The sequence below is a fragment of the Salmo salar genome, chromosome ssa19 (assembly GCF_905237065.1).
Source record: "Salmo salar chromosome ssa19, Ssal_v3.1, whole genome shotgun sequence".
NCBI lineage: Eukaryota > Metazoa > Chordata > Actinopteri > Salmoniformes > Salmonidae > Salmo > Salmo salar.
This window is the reverse complement of record NC_059460.1, coordinates 74,631,168-74,654,406: the sequence shown is the minus strand read 5'-3', so window position 1 is coordinate 74,654,406 and position 23,239 is coordinate 74,631,168. Positions and strand designations below refer to the sequence as shown.

Here is a 23,239-nt window from a genome sequence, read left to right as displayed (position 1 = left end):
CGCTCATGTTGTCTTCATATGAGTATAAATAGTTCAATTACAGAACCAGAATAAGTCTGTAGTTATATTCATGTAATGTTATTGTGATATTATTTTTAAAAATTATTATAAGATTGTAATATTGTTACAGTAATAATGGGTTAATGTCAAACCCGACTCATTTTTCAGATACAGTACATAACACACAATATTATTACATATGTGCATATTACATAATACACACAATATTATTCTGATTCTGAGAACTACACTGGTTTTAATGAAGTTATTGGGTTACTTGCAGTGTTGGGGAAGCTACTCTGAAAATATAGTTTACCAAGCTATCAATTACTTCACACAGGAAGAAGTTAAGCTAGCCTAAAGCTACCCTTAAGAAAAATATAGTTTACTTAACTAACGTTACTTTGAAAAAGTAGTTCACTACATCAAAACTGTGATAAATTATCATATCGAAATCTGAAATGTCATAGACTGCAAATTGCAATAACAGATCACTCTGCATTATTTTTTTGCCTATTTAACCTATTGAATACCAAAACTATGATTCAAGTAAGGATTCGGCACGTCTGCTGCTGAAACTAGGATTCGGCAGGTCTGCTGCTGAAACTAGGATTCGGCAGGTCTCCTGCTGAAACTAGGATTAAGGGAAATTCTTGTTGTCAGGGATTTCGTCGTCGTCAGACGATATGGCGAAATCATCGTCGGAAAAGGAGGACCAATATGCAGCAGGACTGGTTTTGTTCATTTTTAACATTTATTAACTCAAAATGATTACCAAAAACAACAAAACAAACTCACGATATACTGACAGTCTTCTCAGGCTCATACATGCTAGACAAAGAACAATCTCCCACAAATGACAAACACAAACACACCCTAATATATGGGACTCTCAATCAAAGGCAAAGAGAAAACACCTGCCTTCAATTGAGAGTCCCAACCCCAATTAATCAACCATAGAAACACACTCACTAGGCTCCACATAGAAATATATAAACATAGACCAAAAACCAAAAACCCGGAAATACTAAATCAAACGCCCTTTTACCAAAACACCACCCCAAACCACATAAAACAAATACCCTCTGCCATGTCCTGACCAAACTACAATGACAATTAACCCTTATACTGGCCAGGACGTGACACTTGTCTACTTAACCCATTTTTATTTTATTTTTTGCAAAAGAAAATGTATAGTTCCAGTAGTTAGCTACACCGCAAAATAAGTAATTAATTTTAATTACTGAAACCACTACCAAGATTTTAATTTAGTTGAACTACCACCAAGCTACTGCAAAATGTAGTTAAATTACTAGTTGAACTACATGTAGTTCACTACTCCCCAACACTGGTTACTTGGTAGTGTAAAAAGCCATAACATTTGTGACCTCAACATTACAACTACAGTAAACACAAGAAACCAGCAGAGGGAGACAAAGCCACTTATTGTACAGTGTCTTTGTCATACAGTGCCTTCGGAAAGTATTAAGACCCCTTGACCTTTTCCATATTTTGTTACGTTACAGCCTTATTCTAAAATTGATTAAATTGTATTTTTCCTTCTCATCAATCTACCCACAATACCCCATAATGACAAAGTAAAACCAGGACTTTATACATTTTTGCTAATTTATTCAAACTAAAAAACTAAAATATCACATTTACATAAGTATTCAGTTCATTTGCTCAATACTTTGTTGAATCACCTTTGGCACCGATACAGACTCGATTCCTCTTGGGTATGACGCTACAAGCTTGGCACACCTGTATTCAGGGAGTTTCTCACATTCTTCTCTGCAGATCCTCTCAAGCTCTGTCAGGTTGGATGGGGAGCGTTGCTGCACAGCTATTTTCAGATCTCTCCAGAGAATTTTGATCAGGTTCAAGTCCGGGCTCTGGCTAGGCCACTCAAGGACATTCAGAGACTTGTCCCGAAGCCACTCCTGCGTTGTCTTGGCTGTGTGCTTAGGATTGTTGTTCTGTTGGAAGGTGAACCTTCGCCCCAGTGTGAGGTCCTGAGCAGTCTGGAGCAGGTTTTCATCAAGAATCTCTCTGTACTTTGCTCCGTTCATGTTTGCCTCAATCCTGACTAATCTCCATGTCCCTGCCGCAGAAAAACATCCCCACAGCATGATGCTGCCACCACCATGCTTCACAGTAGGGATGGTGCCAGCTGTCCTCCAGAAGTGGCGCTTGGCGTTCAGGCCAAAGAGTTCAATCTTGATTTCATCAGTCCAGAGAATCTTGTTTCTCATGGTCTGATAGTCTTTAGGTGCCATTTGGCAAACTCCAAGCGGGCTGTCATGTGCCTTTTACTGAGGAGTGGCTTCCATCTGGCCACTCTACCATAAAGGCCTGATTGGTGGAGTGTGGTAGAGATAGGAGAACGTTCCAGAAGGACAACCAGCTCCACAGAGGAACTCTAGAGCTCTGTCAGAGTGACCATCCGGTTCTTGGTCACCTCCCTGATCAAGGCCCTTCTCCCCCGATTGCTCAGTTTGGCCGGGCGGCCAGCTCTAGGAAGAGTCTTGGTGGTTTCAAACTTCTTCCATTCAAGAATGATGGAGGTCACTGTGTTCTTGGGGACCTTCAATGCTGCAGGCATTTTTTGGTACCCTTCCCCAGGTTCTGTGCTTCGACACAATCCTGTCTCAGACCTTTACGGACAATTCCTTTGACCTCATGGCTTGTTTTTTGCTCTGACATTCACTGTCAACTGTGGGACCTTAGATAGACAGGTGTGTGCCTTTCCAAATCATGCTCAATCAATTGAATTTACCACAGGTGGACTCCAATGAAATTGTAGAAACAGCTCAAGGATGATCAATGGAAACAGTGGGCATCTGAGCTCAATTTTGAGTCCCATAGCAAAGGGTCTGAATACTTATGTAAATAAGGTATTTATGTTTAATAAAAATGGCAAAAATGTCTAAACACCTGTTTTCACTTTGTCATTATGCGGTATTGTGTGTAGATTGCTGAGGAGAATTTTTTTTTAATCCATTTTAGAATAAGGCTGAAACACAACAAAATGTGGAAAAAGACAAGGGGTCTGACAAGGGGTAGTAAAATGGCGCCGGAGCAGAAAGATGTTTTACATGCCCCCTACCGATTGTGTTTTTTTGTTTGTTTATCTGCGTTGTTTGTAACTTTTTTTAATTTTATTATTATTTTAGTACATAATGTTGCTGCTACCGTCTCTTATGACCAAAAATAACTTCTAGATATCAGGACTGCGATTACTCACCACGGACTAGCAGAATCCTTTTTCTTCTTTCACGACTCTGACAAGCCCGAGGCGGAGGATATACAGCTCAGGCCCCGACCCCAGTGATCTGCGTGAAGAGGAGGCGGAGAAAGCGAGGCCGGAGGGCAGGCTGCCTTCTGAGGAATAGGCGGCGATCGAATTAACCCCCACTCCCCTCAATTCTGCTCGCAAACATGCAATCTTTGGACAATAAAATGGCCGAGTTGTTGGGAAGATTAAACTACCGGCGGGACATTAAAAACTGTAACATCTTACGCTTCACGGAGTCGTGGCTGAACAACGACAATATCAACATACAGCTGGCTGGTTATACGATGTACCGGCAGGATAGAACAGCTGCGTCTGGTAAGACAAGGGGCGGTGGTCTATGTATTTTTGTAAACAACAGCTGGTGCACGATATCTAAGGAAGTCTCGAGCCAATGCTCGCCTGAGGTAGAGTTTCTCATGATAAGCTGCAGACCACATTACCTATCGAGAGAGTTCTCATCTATATTCTCTGTAGCTGTTTACATACCACCACAGTCAGAGGCTGGCACCAAGATAGCATTGAATGAGCTGTATTCCGCCATAAGCAAACAAGAAAACGCTCACCCAGAGGCGGTGCTCCTAGTAGCCGGGGACTTTAATGCAAGGAAACTTAAATCAGTTTTACCTCATTTCTATCAAAATGTTAAATGTGCAACCAGAGGGAAAAGAACTCTGGACCACCTATACTCCACACACAGAGACGCATACAAAGCTCTCCCTCACCCTCCATTTGGCAAATCTGACCATAATTCTGTCCTCCTGATTCCTGCTTACAAGCAAAAAATTAAAGCAGGAAGCACCAGTGACTAGATCAATAAAAAAGTGGTGAAGCAGATGCTAAGCGACAGGACTGTTTTGCTAGCACAGACTGGAATATGTTCTGGGATTCCTCCAATGGCATTGAGGAGTACACCACATCTGTCATTGGCTTCATCAATAAGTGCATCTATGATGTCGTCCCCACAGTGACCGTACATACATAGCCCAACCAGAAACCATGGATTACAGGCAGCATCCGCACTGAGCTAAAGGCTAGAGCTGCCGCTTTCAAGGAGCGGGACTCTAACCTGGAAGCTTATAAGAAATCCCGCTATGCCTTCTGACAAACCATCAAACAGGCAAAGCGTCAATACAGGACTAAGATCGAGTCTTACTACACCGACTCTGACGCTCGTCGGATGTGGCAGGGCCTGCAAACCATTACAGACTACAAAGGGAAGCACAGCCGAGAGTTGCCCAATGACACAAGCCTACCGGACGAGCTAAACTACTTCTATTCTCGCTTCGAGGTAAATCATACTGAAACATGCATGAGAGCACCAGTTGTTCCGGACGACTGTGTGTTTGCGCTCTCCGCAGCCGATATGAGTAAGACCTTTAGACAGGTCAACATTCACAAGGCCGCAGGGCCAGACGGATTACCAGGACGTTTACTGCGAGCATGCGCTGATCAACTAGCGAGTGTCTTCACTGACGTTTTCAACCTCTCCCTGTCCGAGTCTGTAATTCCACTATAGTGCCTGTGCCCAAGAACACTAAGGTAACCTGCCTAAATGACTACTGACCAAGTCTGTAGCCATGAAGTGCTTTGAAAGGCTGGTCATGGCTCACATCAACACCATCATCCCAGAAACCCTAGACCCACTCCAATTTGCATACCGCCCTAACAGATCCACAGATGATGCAGTCTCCATTGCACTCCACACTGCCCTTTCCCGCCTGGACAGAAGGAACACCTATGTGAGAATGCTATTCATTGATTGTGTTCAAAACCATAGTGCCCTCAAAGCTCATCCATAAGCTAAGGACCCTGGGACTAAACACCTCCCTCTGCAACTGGATCCTGGCCTTCCTGACGGGCCGCCCCCAAGTGGTAATGGTTGGTAACAACACATCCACCATGCTGATCCTCAACACAGGGGCCCCTCAGGGGTGCGTGCTCAGCCCCCTCCTGTACTCCCTGTTCACTCATGACTGCACGGCCAGGAACGACTCCAACACCGCCATTAAATTTGCTGATGACACAACAGTGGTAGGCCTGATCACCGACAACAACGAGACAGCCTATAGGGAGGAGGTCAGAGACCTGGCCATGTGGTGCCAGGACAACAACCTCTCCCTCAACGTGATCAAGACAAAGGAGATGATTGTGGACTACAGGAAAAGGAGGACCGAGCAGTGGAGCAGGTTGCAGTGGAGCAGGTTGAGAGCTTCAAGTGCCTTGGTGTCCACATCACCAACAAACTAACATGGTCCAAGCACACCATGACAGTCATGAAGCGGGCACGACAAAACCTATTCCCCCTCACGAGACTGAAAATATTTGGCATGGGTCCTCAGATCCTCAAAAGGTTATACAGCTGCACCATCGAGAGCATCCTGACTGGTTGCATCACTGCCTGGTATGGCAACTGCTCTTCCTCTGACCACAAGGCAATACAGAGGGTTGTGCAAACGGCCTAGTACATCACTGGGGCCAAGCTTCCTGACATCCAAGACCTCTATACCAGGCGGTGTCAGAGAAAGGCCCTGAAAATTGTCAAAGACTCCAACCACCCTAGTCATAGACTGTTCTCTCTGCTACCACACGGCAAGCGGTACTGGAGCGCCAAGTCTAGGTCCATTAGGCTTCTAAACAGCTTCTACCCTCAAGCCATAAGACTCCTGAACATCCAGTCAAATGGCTACCCAGACTATTCACATTGCCCCCCCTCCACACCACTGCCACTCTCTGTTGTCATCTATGCATAGTCACTTGAATTAACTCTACCTACATGTACATAATACCTCAACTAACCGGTGCCCCCGCACATTGACTCTGTACCGGCACCCCCCTGTATATATTGTTATTTTTTGCTGATCCTCTTTAATTACTTGTTACTTTTATCTCTTATTCTTATCCATATTTTTTGAAACTCCACTGTCGGTTAGGGGCTCATAAGTAAGCATTTCACTGTAAGGTCTACACCTGTTGTATTCGGAGCATATAACTAATAGAATTTGATTTGATTTGAATACTTTCCAAAGTCACTGTATCTCTCTTGGACCATTACTGTCAACATATCTCTAAACATTCCATGTTAATGAATAGGATTAGGGTGACTTTTAAAAGGTGACAGTGTTCAAATCTAAGAGATTTTTAAATGACGGTTGTGAATAAAAAATTTGACCTTAACGAATATAATTATTTATGTTATATACAGTATTAAGTTAAGTGTATTACCCTTTCATATAATCAACCCATCATTTTCTGGAATCAACCCTGATGGGTACGAAGCTGATGAGTACGAAGCTGATGGTCACAAAGCTGATTGGTACGAAGCTCACTGGTATGAAGCTGATGGGTACAAAAGTGTCTCTGATAGTCATGCTGGCAGCAGACACACTTCTCAGCATACATTACATTTACAGATACTTGGCAGGATTAGCCAATCCTTCAAGGACTCTGTTCCTATCTTAGTATGTGAGGAGTTCAAAACCGTGTCAGCTTAAAACGGATGTGTAATCTTTTGTTTAAGAGATCTTGGGAGAGGCACAACATGGGGATATGAGGTATAGAGATGGATGATGGTATTTGGGGATATTATATACACTGGGTTATGTGAGTGAGTGAGTAACTTTCATATGGATGAAGATTTCATAAGGATGAAGTAAGCCTGCTCTCCTCTATGACGGGACATGGGCAATTATAGATATACCCAGTGTTTAATTATAGACAGCAGCTGGTGGCATCATTTTAGGAGTTAGACAGTCCCCTTCCCCCTACCCAGTCCCCATGGAGGTGCCTAGCCCCTCCCTGTATGGAAGGAACGCCTTGCACAGGTTGCTAAGTTATGGAGGCCTACTCAGCCAGCCTGACCTTTCGATATTTTGGAAAATAAATAGTGATAACGTTCACTTCTGTCCTGCCGTATCCCGTTGTTGTAAATGAGAATGCGTTCTCAATCAATGTACCTATTTAAATGAAGGTAAAATCATTCAACACACATCCTTTGTTTGCTTAAACAAAGTTGCAACTGGGTTGCACGTTCCGTGTGTCACTCTCAACAATTGCCTGCAATCTGCTTGCAACTCAGTTGTAATTTATCACATGAAATAGATATCGATTCTATTTCAGGTAACTGATTGTTTGCAATATCCAATCAGTGTGCAGAGAAAAAGTCACAATCTACAGCAGGGATCCACAACTTCCAAGAATCTATTGCTTTCCCAGCATTTTAGTCATTTAGCAGATGTTCTCATCCAGAGTGACTAACAGGAGCAATTAGGGTTAAGTGCCTTGCTCAAGGGGTAAATTGACAGATTTTTTTACCTTGTCGGCAGAGGGATTCAAACCAGCAGTCTTTCAGTTACTGGCCAAATGCTGTTAACTGCTAAGCTCCCTGCCAGCACCTGTTCTAACTTAATGTATCAATCAGTAACTGATTAGTTTACTTCATTTCCTACTGATGATTCTGACTGCTAAATAGCTGAGTTGAGTCAAATTCTTTGCACCAATAATAATCTTACGATGATTAACTTGAGTTATATTACCAATTCTATATTGAGATGGAAGTCCCCTCGGACGGGCCTAAATAGAAAGAAGGGTAGAAGAAGAGCTTAGCACCCCATCCGAGAAATTCACTTAAGTGATGCAGAGACAAAATTATGTATCTGTTCTTAAACCAAATTACAAACCAAAGATACCCTTGGAATGCATTCATATAATAAAAGGCAGTACAGAGATACAAGACACATTACACAAGGGAATTAGCAATTATTGAACTCTTAGGCCTGTAATCTTGTTGGACTTGTTGTTTTAAGTCTGTATCCAGTACCACAAGGTCACAAATGTGATGTCACTCCCATAGTATGCATGAGCCCTGGGCTACGTTCCAACATCCATACTAGCATACTTCTTGGAACGCATGCCCAACCCCTGATCTGATTGGTCTGCTGGGGCGAAAGCATAGATCTCAGAGGGGTCTGCCCAGGGGACAGCATAGACCTCTGGATGCCAATGTTAACTGGGGCAACAGTTATGTACCTTAGTGTACCTTAGCATAAAAGGTCTACTGTATTTAATGATAGCTCCATTGAGAGGTTTTTCCAATTAAAGACATGTTCCTGATTGTGCTGTAGGCGTTCAGAGCAATAGCTTGCGTATTGTTGTCCAATGGTACAACAGAAAAGTTATAACTCGCTTAGAGAAGATGAAAGTAGAATGGATAGGGGGTTTCCATGATCCCAGCCACACATCTTCAAAAAATGTACAGGAGTCACTTTACGCTCAGTATTTTTAGCTGGGGTGAACGCATGACAAGTGGGCCCCATGTCTCTCTCTGTCACTCTCTCACTCTGAGCCCTGCCTGACGGTGTCTGCCCTCTCGTATCTGAGCTGCCCACACCCTAGAGAGGTGGAGCCTCCATGTTCTTGTGCATTGGATCTGAGTGAGGCACCAGTTGCAGGGTGAGTCTCTTTGGCCGAGGTGTCTGCTGCCCTCCATGGCCCAATGATCCAGCAACCCAACCCTACCCAACACCTGCTGGTCTGACAAGTCTCAGGTTGAAGCTACCTAGAGGCCTGGTTACCCTTTCTGTGGTTTCTACTGACCACTAAGAAAAAATAGGATTTCTAACCTCAACCTTTTCCCTTTGGATCCGAGACGCGGTGGTTGAAGACACCAACCATGGCTGATAAACTAGGTCTGGCTGTGGGGGACGATACTGCGACCATCATGGCGCTATTGGAGCGTGTGGCGGGCATCATCGACAATGTGCAGACGTGCCAGACGCGTATGGAGGAGAGGCAGCTCGAGCTGGAGAACAGTGTCAAGACCATCCAGGAGGACGTGGTGAAGCTGACGGTAAACCATGCTGCCACCAGCAGCACAGTGGACAAGCTTCTGGAGAAGACGCGCAAGGTCAGCTGCCACATCAAGGACGTCCGTGTACGGGTAGAGAATCAGAACATCCGCGTCAAGAAGGTGGAAACCACCCAGGAGGAACTGTTGGCCAAGAACAAGTTCCGGGTTGTTATCTACCAGGTAATCCCATCCATCCAATTTCATTGTTGCAAAAAGCATGGTGTGAGAAGCAAGTGGTAGTCATCATTATCATCTTTATCCACTAACTGGCTTCATTATCGGTTATTTGAGGATCATACTCTCAATAGTTGTAGAAGGATGTGGTAAATTGTTAAAAACTTGTGGATTTTAGTTAAGATTTTGCCGACAGAAACAACAGACAGGAGGGGAGAAAGCATCTGATAAAATTGAGGGTGTTATAGTGAATTCAAAGCATGGACTATTTTAGATGGCAGAATGGTACCGGCTTAATTTTACTTTGGCCTTCAAAGCTAACAGCTGCAAGCCCACCGTTGACCAGAGTTTTTCAGGGTCTAAGTTGCCTTCACAGCACACAAGATTTACTGCAGTCTACTGAAGGTTAGATGCTGCACTCAAGAACAAGAAACAATGTGACAAATAGCCAATGACGATACGATTTGGATGAGGGCGTAGTGGACTTTGGCAGCCATTTTATTTGAGATGAGGAAAGAAGAGGGGAAGGTCAAATAACATAAAGAACAACATGCTTTTTCCATAGACAAACTGGATTCACTGGCAGCCGCATAATCACTGACAAATATGCAGTTAGGCATGCGTCACATTCTAATGTTGAATCAAGCACATGCTTTGAAGTCAGCATCAAATGAACTGATTTAATTCATACTCTCCCTTCTATGAAAATGGAATGTCATGCTGTAATTAAAGCTATGTAAGATGACTGGATCAATTGTCTAACATTTTAACACCACTTGGTACTGAAAGACCTTATAGGAAATGTAATGATTTATTTAATATTACTACTGGTATTTATCTGTTTTTTTTTAATGTGAAGTTGGAATTAAACAAGACGACCCCCATCAACAGTAGTTATGGATTTTGTTTTTCTGTAACCATATCTATGGCATGGTTACAGTAACGTTGGTTGATTGTCAAGGTATACAGGGTGTTCATCCTACGTGTGAGGCTATATTTTTATACAGTCAAATGTTTGAATGTCGACTATAAGTCTTTAGATCAGGTTTCACATAATACGCAAGAGGCATATAAATGATACAGTACATTAATAGTGATTATATCTCATATATTGAATGGTACCTACCTAGCTACGTAGCTATATTGGAACAACCCTGCAACTCTGAATTAGGCACTGCAAGCAAACTTCGTCAACCATAAATGGAACTTGAATACTTGTAAGGCTTTAGCATGATACTTTTAACTAATTATTTGTATTTTTTGTTTTCTTATTTGTTGTAATATATTAGACATCAAGTTACCTGACTGATAAAGCTGCTCTTTGAAACGAATACAGCTTGCTTAAAGCTACTTACACACTGTAAAAAGTTGCAAAAACTATGATGTGATATGTTTAGCTTTCTACCGCCTATAGCTGAGCTATATCAGCCGGTGTGAGTATTATTAATAGTCCCCAGTTCACCTTTAAACTCCCAACTTTATTCAGTGAGAACAATATACGCAGTGGACCGTCCCACTTTGAATTAAAGTGGTGCTAGACCATGTATTTGCATGCTAATTACATACGTAAATAGCTAGACTCATTTAAAAAAAAATTACAGAAAGTATTCACACCCCTTGACTTTTCCACATTCCACATTTTGTTGTGTTACAGCTTGAATTTAAAATGGATTCAATTGAGATTTGTTTTTATCACTGGCCTACACACAATACCCCATCATGCCAAAACTGAATTATGTTTTTCTAAATGTTTACAAATGTATTAAAGTGAAAAGCTGAAATGTCTTGAGTCAATAAGTATTCAACCCCTTCATTATGACAAGCCTAAATAAGTTCAGGAGTAAAGATTTGCTAAGTTGCATTGACTCACTCTATGTGCAATAATGGTGTTTAACATGATTTTTGAATGACTACCTCATCTCTGTACCACACACATACAATTATCTGTAAGGTCCCTCAGTCAAGCAGTGAATTTTAAACACAGATTCAACCACAAAGACCAAATAGGTTTTCCAATGCCACGCAAAGAAGGGTACCTTACAGCAGACACTGAATATCCCTTTGAGTATGATCAAGTTATTAATTACAATTTGGATTATGTATCAATACATCCAGTCGCTACAAAGATACAGGCGTCCTTCTGGACAGGAAGGAAACCGCTCATGGATTTCACCATGAGGCCAATGGTGATTTTAAAACAGTTACAGAGTTTAATGGTTGTTATAGGAGAAAAGTAAAGGATGGATTAACAACATTGTAGTTACTTCACAATACAAACCTAATTGACAGGGTGAAAAGAAGGAAGCCTGTACAATAACAATATTCCAAAACATGCATCCTGTTTGCAAAAAGGCACTAAAGTCATACTGCTAAAAATGTGGCAAAGAAATTCACTTTTTGTCCTGAATACAAAGTGCAAATCCAATACATTTGGGTACCTCTCTCCATATTTCCAAGCATAGTGGTGGCCGCATCATGTTATGTTATGCTTGTAATCGTTAAGGACTCGGGAGCTTTTCAGGATAAAAAATAAACAGAATGGAGCTAAGCACAGGCAAAATCCTAGAGGAAAACCTGATTCAGTCTGCTTTCTACCAGACACTGGGAGGTTAATTCACTTTTCAGGACAATAACCTAAAACACAAGGCCAAATCTACACTGGAATTGCTTACCAAGAGTGGCCGAGTTACAGTTTTGACTTAAATCTGCTTAAAAATGTATGGCAAGACTTGAAAATGGTTGTCTAGCAATGATCAACAACATATATTGACTCAGGGGTGTGAATTCTTATGTAAATGAGGAATTTCTGTATTTAATATTCAACTTTACAAAAGTCCTTCTGTAGGAAAAAACACATTTCTAAAAACATGTTTTCACTTTGTCATTATGGAGTACCGTGTGGATGGGTGAGGGAAAAAAAATATTGAATCCATTTTGAATTCAGACTGTAACCCAACAAAATGTGGAACAAGTCAAGGGGTATGAATACTTTCTGATGGCACTGTAGCTGCACTCTATGGTCATTCATAAAATAGAATGATTTATGATTCTTGGCAATGTCTTCATAATGGCTGCTCTTATTTCAAACATGAAACATTAACCCATTAACTAATGTCTTAACTGGGTTATGGGAACCGCGGCATTAAGCGAAAACAATTGGTCTCTCCTTCTCAGGATTGTCAAGGCTTGAGATACTTTATTTAACATGATTTAGATCATACAAATAAGACACAAACAGAAATATTATGGCTGCCATTCTCCTCCAAACATCTATCAGGACTTTTATTTGAGGTCTTTATTTTCTAAGTGTTACAGCTCAATACTATTGCAATGCTTCTGTCAGTGCTCAGACATTATTCAGACCTGATAAAATACTACCACTTGATATTACAGATGTGTTCTAGCAGGCAGCTCACAAGTGCTTTTGTGAATCCCTTTGATTCTTTTGAGTTAGTTTTATGACACTTGATCTGGTTTCTGTTCTCATTACAGGGGGACAGTGAGGTGTCAGCTGTGGCAGCCGGAAAGAAACCCAAAGAACCCAAGGATCCTAAGGAACCCAAACCGTCTGTGGCCGAAGTGGAGCCAGACCACTTTGAGCTCCCCCCTGAGTCTGATGATGAGTACATGGTGGTGGAGGAAGCCTCGTCCACGGCCGCTAAGATGAAGAAATCAGGCCTAACCCGCATGGAGAGCTTCAAGTCCACCTTCTCCCGCGTGAACATGACCAAGACGAAAGAGAACATGAGCAGCAAGGTTGGCCAGATGGGGGAGCGCATCGTATCAACCGAGCGTCGGCAGAAGATCCGCCAGTCTGGGGAGAGGCTCAAGCAGTCCGGCTCACGGCTTAAGGAATCCATTGCCAGCCATGTGCCAGCCAAACTAAAGAAGGAGAGGACTGTGGCGGAGGGCCAGGAGGGGGCTGTGGGGGTCACCGAGGACGCCACACCCGTCCCGCCACCCAAGGGCCACAAATCCATCAGCCCTAAGCTCGCTGAGGATGGCGTAGAGGAGGAGGTGCCGATGCATGATATTAAACAGCTCTCCTAAACCAGCGTTCAATCAAACGGAAAACAGCAACATGCAGGTTTTTCTTTTCATCTTTTTTTCTTTTTGAAGGATTGGCCTGTGACCGATAGTCCCATAAACAGGCCAATTAGGGTTTCAACACAATGAGTTTATATAATCCACACAACATTTTGAAGTCGTCTTTGTTTTGGAAATTCAATGATTTATATACATTTACATTTACGTAATTTAGCAGACGCTCTTATCCAGAGCTACTTACAAATTGGTGCATTCACCTTATGATATCCAGTGGAACAACCACTTTACAATAGTACATCTATATCTTTTTTTTGGGGGGGGGTTAGAAGGATTACTTTATCCTATCCTAGGTATTCCTTAAAGAGGTGGGGTTTCAGGTGTCTACGGAAGGTGGTGATTGACTCCGCTGTCCTGGCGTCGTGAGGGAGCTTGTTCCACCATTGGGGTGCCGGAGCAGCGAACAGTTTTGACTGGGCTGAGCGGGAACTGTGCTTCCGCAGGGGTAGGGGGGCCAGCAGGCCAGAGGTGGATGAACGCAGTGCCCTTGTTTGGGTGTAGGGCCTGATTAGAGCCTGAAGGTACGGAGGTGCCGTTCCCCTCACAGCTCCGTAGGCAAGCACCATGGTCTTGTAGCAGATGCGAGCTTCAACTGGAAGCCAGTGGAGAGAGCGGAGGAGCGGGGTGACGTGAGAGAACTTGGGAAGGTTGAACACCAGACGGGCTGCAGCGTTCTGGATAGATATAGATATACTTGATCTTTTTTTTGTCATTTTTTTGTCATTTAACACAAGTATGCAAAACAAATAAACTGACAAGAATTACAGCAAATTTGTGCGATTGGACATTTTCTACAGACTTATAAATCAACATATTATAATACATAAGACATTCAATTGTCTTTAATTTGCATGTTGAAAGGCTGAATATGGGATGTTAAGGCTAAACTATTGAAGTGATGGAAGTTGAAATGGAGTTCTGGTATGGTTTGATTAAGGTTAATGTTTCATACACAAAACATTAAATTGACTGGAAAGTGTCTTTGTGCAAAGGTAAGTGAAGAATGATGAGCATTTGGTCTCAATTATGTAAATTCATGCCAGCCAAACCAGAATTTAGTGATAAATAGAATTTCTTGTGCAATTTTTGCAGATAAAAACTCAATCAGCTGGTGTCTGAGGAGTAAAGCATATATAAAATGCATATATAATTGAATGGACAAATTGGTGGGTGAAGAAACTAATGTGCATTATGTCAAATATCTATGGATATTACATTTTTACTGTAATTTTTAAAATTAGTTATACAAATGGCCAAATGGACATAAGCAGATTCATAAATATATGCATCTGCTCCACATCTAGTGTAGTTAAATATATAAAGCCATTACTAGGACATTTTATTGACAGTTGTTTGCTGCAACAGAGTGAGTGATTTTGCATGTTTATAGATAATATTTTATTTTAAGTTTAAGTTGAGAGTAATTCTCTAGAGTGAATGTTACTGAATATATAATATATATATGACGCCTCTCTGCTGCTAAGGAGAGGTAACACATTGTGCATGTTATCCTTTTATTCAATTGTCCAATAATCTTGTTAATTGTAGATGTTGTTTCTATGTTAATGAACACAGTTCTTTACTCCTGTTTATAAAGGTCTAAAATAGGTGCAATACCAGACTGACTGTTTTGCTATAGCGCAACATATCTCAAGATAGTTGGCATTTTTTACATGAAGTCAAAAGCTTTTGTAAGTTCCCATGAATGTGTCGTAACAGTTTGACAACCACACTTTGTTTATTGCAACGTACACGACCCAGTCATAAAGTATACAACTGTAAAATAAAAATGGCATCCTTGTTTGCTATGTTATGCTTAATTACAAAATTACTTAAAAAATGGGTCCTGCTTTATTTGAAGTGCATCTTATGAAGGCTTCATTAGAACTGCATAAATGGGTCACAAATAATCTATAACCGTATTTCATGCTCTATAAAAGATTAATAAACTTGAAAAAATAAATTGATAGTTGTTACACAGTTATACCACATTATTAATCTTTATAGAGCATGATATACGGTTACAGATGATTTGTGAAGCATCTATGTAGCACTTATGAATCCTATATGAAGGCTTTATGAAGCCTTCATAAAACGCACTTCAAATAAAGAGGGACCAAAAAAGGTTATAAAGCTGTTACTATGATGCCACATGATGCTATTTAAATGCTTCTTTAGAGCATCAAGTGTCATAGAGGGGTTGATTTATGTGGATGTCTTAGGATAAGGGTGGTAGGAATGACAGGTTGACTATCAAACAACAATCTTTTCTACAGCACTTGAGCAGATACAACACCAGGATGTGATGATGAGTTACTCAAAAACAGCAATTTCTATAAGACCATTGCATTGTTTCCATCTTCCGGTATTCTTTGAAAATATGTTTAATAAAAATGCAAATGATTGTAAATTGGCTGCACAAAATGATATTGTTATTGATTAATCAATTCATTTGTACTTCGATTGAGTATAATTCTGACAAATCACTTGGAATGAGATAAACACACACATTGTCATTATCGTATTCAGTATGTGGTTGAGACCCACACACGCACACGCACACGCACATGCACACACACCACCCATAACTTGTGCAAACTAAAATAGCTACCACTTGAAGTGAAATTCCCACTCATTTTCAGTCACAGAGCAGAGCCACTCCCCTCAGCATCCAGTGGTCAGGGGACATAAGAGGAAGATCAGGTCTGTATGTCTAGGTTTCTTATACATGGGACAGGGATACAGGCTCATCTTGCAGACCCTAGCATCGTCAGCCAAGGTGCTGATAACATAGACATTGACCACAGAGAGGGGCGTGAAGAGGAAAATAGCGTGAAGATAGTATTTGAAAGTATATGACATTATTATTTGACCCAGGCCTGGTACATCACCTCTTTTTAATTCAGATCATTTCAGTATACGTTTTATAAATGAAAAACTGTATAAACATTTCCATTGAAAGATTAGATGTTTCTTGTAACCTTTCAAAGGCGACTCGTGAGTTTGACTTTTTTCCGGTCCCGCCCTCCCCTGTCCAAGAAGAGTCAGTAGATGTAGACTCCACCCATTTCGTCTGGTGGCGGCGCCTTGACATCCTTCCTCATCATCCAGGCGACATCGTTTTGGTGGCGGCATCGTGACATCCTTCCTCATCATCCAGGCGACATCGTTTTGGTGGCGGCATCGTGACATCCTTCCTCATCATCCAGGCGACATCGTTTTGGTGGCGGCACCGTGACATCCTTCCTCATCATCCAGGCGACATCATTTTGCAGGACAACAGTGTTCAGGGCCCAGCCTTTGGCCAGGTTCATCCTTGTGGTCTCATGCCAGTCAGAAAGCCCTATGGCAAACCCTCGTGGTCTCCTGCCTCATGGCAGTCAGAAAACCCTATGACAAACCTTCGTGGTCTCCTGCCTCATATCCATAAAAATTATGCTGATTCATGATTTCAACTGGCTGAGAAAAGCTGCCTGCCTGCCTGTCTCATCCCGACATGTTCATTACTATGGGACCTCTGGAGATCAAATTTGAATATTGAAACAATATTGCAAACGCCGAAGAGACAGATGACGGAAGGTTTATACAAATCTCCGCTGTTGAAAACTAAATGTTAGTCTATAAGAAATGTGAGATAATATCTCAATGGTTTTTATAGTGGAGAATATAAATTGCCTGGCTGGGCTGACGAGACAGTCAGATGGAACAGAGTAAATAGGCATTATAACGTCACAGATTTAGACGGTGGTAACTTGTGGAATAGACACTGACTGGAATACAGTTTTAACCAATCAGCATTCAGAATTAGACCCAACCGTAGTATAATCGTTTATACCCCACCTGTGGATTGAAGAATCCAGTGAGCCAGGACCGGTGGGGCCGTCCAGTGGAGGTCCAGGTATGGAACTGCTGGTTCCTCTCCAGTAGCTTGATGAACCAGAAGCCCACATTGCCAAGTCCCATCTGATCTTCTGACACAGCTTGTGGATGCAGGCATCATACATGCTGTCCAGGGCATCCCTCAAATCCTCAGACATGATAATGATCTCTAATCGTACTCAGTTAAGTTTTTTTTCCTGAAACCTATTGAAACGCGACTCAAAGGATTCAGTTGGTAAAACATGATGACTAGAGGAAAATATTGTCTAATGTTAGTTACACAGTACAGTGTGAAAAATTGTTTTTATTACAGATTTCCTTTTTTATATTATCTCTGTATTACAGTATGTGTTTTTCAGAGACTTATCATCGATGGCCGGTGTCAGATCAGTGAGGGTACTCAGACTATGATTCGCTGCATGCGGTCAAGGTCCTGCCACAGAAAGATGTTCATGAAGATGAGCTGTCACCTGAAGAACAAAGTACAGGGGACCTTATTATTGACACAGTTGTTCAGTTGATCTGTGGTACTTATGGGATCTTTACAATGCCAATAAATAAAGTTTGTTGACCCCAACCATTGAATGACACTAACGATCTTGTCCATGTCTGGTTGGGTACCTCATGTGGAACATAGTTTGTCCAGCATCTCGTTGACCAGCTTCTGACACAGTGGCCTCTATAGTCTCCCCACCCCCACTGTCCCTCCCTCACTGTCCCTTCCACTCCCCCTCCCCCTCCGCTGTACCTCCCCCACTGTCCCTCCCTCACTGTCCCTTCCACTCCCCCTCCCCCTCCGCTGTCCCTCCCCCACTGTCCCTCCCTCACTGTCCCTTCCACTCCCCCTCCCCCTCCGCTGTCCTCCCCCACTGTCCCTCCCTCACTGTCCCTTCCACTCCCCCCTCCCCTCCGCTCCCCCTCCCCCACTGTCCCTCCCTCACTGTCCCTTCCACTCCCCCTCCCCCTCAGCTGTATCTCCCCCACTGTCCCTCCCTCACTCTCCCTTCCACACACCCTCCTCTGTCCCTCCCTCACTGTCCCTTCCACTCCCCCTCCCCTTGTCTCCCCCACTGTCCCTCCCTCATTGTCCCTTCCCCACCCCCTCCCCCTCCCGTGCTGTCCTTCCCCCTCCCTGCTGTCCCTCCCTCGCTGTCCTTGGGTTGGATATTGATGATGGTGCTCAGGGTCTCGTGAAGACTGAATGAATACTTGTCGGTCACACAACTGGGATTAGTATATGTGTTGTATGTTTGAGTAGAGCAAAATATCTTAGCTGCTCCATTCTGATAGTTGCCTATTAAAAATGAACCAAAAGCTGTCTAACATGAACCGTCTGCTGACTGAAATCAGAAAAGTACGATGTAGCACCGATGTCACACCAATACTGGTGAGTCGACCAGCAGCAGGGTCTCAATGTGGCGCCGCTAATCCAGCACATTCTTGGCTTTGGGTATAGTATGAACCCTTGTAGAAACGGAACTTGTAGGCGAACGTGCTCTCGCAGAACCACATGTGGGTTAAGGTGTTTGTCCAGGTTGTCTGTGATGTGGCCACCAAATCGGACATGGGTCAGAATAAAGCGCAGGCAGCTCCAGTTGACGCCACGCTTCACACCCAACTCGTCCAGGTGGTTCTGGACAAACTGCATGAAAGGAAGTGAAGTCTGTCTGGATGGACTCATAGAGGATGTTCCAGCCCAGGGGGCCAAACTTATATCTCTCATGCAAGGATAAAACCTAACACACATTAGATTGACGGATGGATTGACTGATTCATTAATTTCTTAAGTAATTTATAAATTTGTGAATTATACATTCATTCATCCATGTATTCAGACAGGGTGTACAACTTAGTCTTTCATAGTAGACGTACAGTAGTGATTTTCAGAAGGTTCCCTGTCCTGCAGAGGGGAAAGAGAGGCAGAGACAGAGCAGTAGGAAGAACCAGAGAAAAGGGAAACAGGAACAGTAGATGGAAAGAGAGTTATTGTTATGAAAGAAACAACAGTCATTGGGGATATGGGATATGATGTGGGTTATGATATGGGGAATGATATGGATTATGATATAGAGGTATGATATGGATTATGATATAGGGCTATGATATGGATTATGATATAGGGTTATGATATAGGGGTATGATATGGGTTATTTGTATTTGTTATGGATCCACAGTAGGTGCTGCCAAGGCAGAAGCTACTCTTTCTGGGGTCCAGCAGCATAAGATAGTTACATACAGTTTAAAATACTACATGACATTACATTTCACAACACCTTACACAACACATTCAGTGTGTTCCCCCCTTACCATGTGTATGTGTGTCTGTGCTTGTGTGTGTTTCTTCACAGTTCCCACTGTTCCATAAGGTGTATTTGTATCTGTTTGTTAAATCTAATTTTACTGCTTGCATCAGTTACCTGATGTGGAATAGAGTTCCATGTAGTCATGGCTCTATGTAGTACTGTGTGCTTCCTATAGTCTGTTCTTGACCTGGGGACTGTAAAGTGACCTTTGATGGCATGTCTTGTGGGGTATGTATGGGTGTCCGAGCTGTGTGCTAGTAGTTTAAACAGACACCTCGGTGCATTCAGCATGTCAACACTTCTTACAAAAACAAGTAATCATGAAGTCAATCTCTCCTCCACCTAGAGCCATGAGAGATTTACATGCATATTATTAACATTCACCAGCTAATGTGGAGAACACAGGCTATACCTCTGTAACGGACGAAAAATACTTTACAATTTACATATGTTGAAAACATTAACATACATTTGAAGTCGGAAGTTTACATACACCTTAGCCAAATACATTTAAACTCAGTTTTTCACAATTCCTGACATTTAGTCGTAGGAAAAATTCCCTGTCTTAGGTCAGTTAGGATCCCCACCTAATTTTAAGAATGAATAATAATAGAGAGAATGATTTAGAGAGAATTATTTATTTCAGCTTTTATTTATTTCATCACATTCCCAGTGGGTCATAAGTTTACATACACTCAACTAGTATTTGGTAGTGTAACAGTATAGCTTCCGTCCCTCTCCTCGCCCCAACCTGGGCTTGAACCAGGGACCCTCTGCATACATCAACAACTGACACCCACGAAGCATCGTTACCCATCACTCCACAAAAGCCGCGGCCCTTGCTTAGCAAGGGGAACAACTACTTAAGGTCGCAGAGCGAGTGACATCACCCGATTGAAACGCTATTAGCGCGCACCACCGCTAACTAACTAGCCATTTCACATCGGTTACAGTAGCATTGCCTTTAAATTGTTTAACTTGGTTCAAATGTTTCGGGTAGCCTTCCACAAGCTTCCCACAATAAGTTGGGTGAATTTTGGCACATTCCTCATGACAGAGCTGGTGTAACTGAGTCAGGTTTGTAGGCCTCCTTGCTCGCACATGCTTTTTCAGTTCTGCCCACAAACTGTCTATGGGATTGAGGTCAGGGCTTTGTGATGGCCACTCCAATACCTTGACTTTGTTTTCCTTAAGCCATTTTGCCACAACTTTTAAAGTATGCTTGGGGTCATCTGCGACCAAGCTTTAACTTCCTGACTGATGTCTTGAGATGTTGCTTCAATATATCCACATAATTTTCCTTCCTCATGTTGCCATCTATTTTGTGAAGTGCACCAGTCCCTCCTGCTGTAACGTGCGTCGTATAGAGGGGACCAAGGCGCGGTGTGTTGAGTGCTCATGATTATTCTTTAATGAAAACTAAACACTTTTACAAAGAAACAAAAACGACAGCAAACAGTTCTGTAAGGCAACAGACAACAAAACGGAAAACAACTACCCACAAACACAATAGAAAAACCCCAACTTAGATATGATCTCCAAATTAGAGGCAACGAGGACCAGCTGCCTCCAATTGGAGATCAACCACCCAAAAAACAACATAGAAATAGAAAAACTAGAACTTAAACATAGAAATAGAAAACATAGAAAACCACCCAAAACACTCCCTGTCACGCCCTGACTACTTTACTATAGAAAATGACATCTTACAAAGGTACCCCCGCCCAAAGGTGCAGACTCCGAATGCAACAAAAAACAAAACAAAAGAAACCACAAAACAAAAAGGCAGGGTAGGGAGGGTGACAATTGTCTATGGCGGTTCTAGTGCAGTACCCAGAACCTTACCATCCAGCAGATCCTCCAGCAGCGGAGGTGGCTCCGGTCCGGAGCGTAACCCCGTGCCACCCGCAGATCCCTCTGCTTCTGTAACACCGGACCGTGGATCGTCGGAGGAGGAGGAACCGGACTGCAGGCCGCCGCTGGAGGTTCCGGGCTGCAGGCCGACGCTGGAGACTCCGGGCTGCAGGCCGACGCTGGAGACTCCGGGCTGCAGGCCGACGCTGGAGACTCCGGGCTGCAGGCCGACGCTGGAGACTCCGGGCTGCAGGCCGTCGCTGGAGACTCCGGGCTGCAGGCTGTCGCTGGAGGCTCCGGACTAGGGGAGCGTCGCCGGAGGTTCCGGGACTGAGGAGTGTCGCCGGAGGCTCCGGACTGGGAAGCGTCATTATAGGTTCCGGACTAGGGACCGTTGCTGCAGGCTCCATGCCATGGATCATCTCTACAGGCTCCGGGCCATGGATCATTCCTACATGCTTCTTGCCATGGATTATCCCTACAGGCTCCGGACCATGGATAATCCCTACAGGCTTCTTGCCATGGATTATCTCTACGTGGCTCCGGGCCATGGATCATCACTACAGGTTTTGTGCCATGGATCATCTCTACAGGCTTCGCACCATAGATTATCACTGGAGGCTTTTCTCGTGGAGCTGGAACAGGTCTCACCGGACTGGAGAGACGCACTGAGGTGCGCAGAGCAGGCACCGGCCGTACTGGGCTATGGAGGCGCACTGGCGGGAGAGTGCGAGGAGCAGGCATAGGATGTACTGGGCTATGGAGGCGCACTTGAAGGAGAGTGCGAGGAGCAGGCACAGGATGTACTGGGCTATGGAGGCGCACTGGAGGGAGAGTGCGAGGAGCAGGCACAGGCTCACCACAATAAGCACGGGGAGTTGGCTCAGGTCTCACCCCTGGCCCAGCCAAACTACCCGTGTGCCCCCCCCCCCCAAAACAAATTGGGGGCTGCCTCTCGTTCTTCCAGGCTATGATACCTGTCTATTACCTGGCCCCAAGTCCAGTTTCTCCTTTCGGTCCACTCCTTCATCGACCAGGTATCCATCTCTGCCCGGGCACGCCGCTTGAACCAATCATGGTGGGTAGTTCTGTAATGTGCGTCGTATAGAGGGGACCAAGGCGCGGCGTGTTGAGTGCTCATGATTATTCTAAACACTTTTACAAAGAAACAAATATGACAGCAAACAATTCCGTCAGGCAACAGACAACAAAACGGAAAACAACTACCCACAAACACAATAGAAAAAAACCCAACTTAAATATGATCTCCAAATTAGAGGCAACGAGGACCAGCTGCCTCCAATTGGAGATCAACCCCCCAAAAAACAACATAGAAATGGAAAAACTAGAACTTATACATAGAAATAGAAAACATAAAAAACCACCCAAAACAACCCCTGTCACGTCCTGACCTACTTTACTATAGAAAATGACATCTTACAAGGGTCAGGACGTGACACCTGCAGCAAAGCACCCCCACAACATGATGCTGCCACCCCTGTGCTTCACTAGTGGGATGGTGTTCTTCGGCTTGCAAGCCTCCCCTCTTTTTCCTCCAAAACATAAAGATGGTCAGTTGTATATTTGTTTTATCAGACCAGAGGACATTTCTCCAAAAAGTACAATCTTTGTCCCCATGTGCAGTTGCAAACCGTAGTCTGGCTTTTTTTATGGCGGTTTTGGAGCTGTGGCTTCTTCCTTGCTGAGCGGCCTTTCAGGTTATGTCAAGATAGGACTCGTTTTACAGTGGATATAGATACTTTTGTACATGTTACCTCCAGT

At 43.3% G+C, this 23,239-nt stretch overlaps 1 protein-coding gene across 1 annotated transcript; it reads left to right on the top strand.

Moving 5' to 3' along the window:
- The first annotated feature begins 8,600 nt into the window (after positions 1-8,600).
- On the top strand, positions 8,601-13,680 carry LOC106579590 (caveolae-associated protein 4a). Its single transcript, XM_014159643.2, has 2 exons — positions 8,601-9,323; positions 12,810-13,680. Exons 1-2 carry the CDS (start codon positions 8,967-8,969, stop codon positions 13,365-13,367), a joined length of 915 nt encoding a protein of 304 aa, XP_014015118.1. The 5' UTR covers positions 8,601-8,966; the 3' UTR covers positions 13,368-13,680.
- Positions 13,681-23,239: the final 9,559 nt, after the last annotated feature.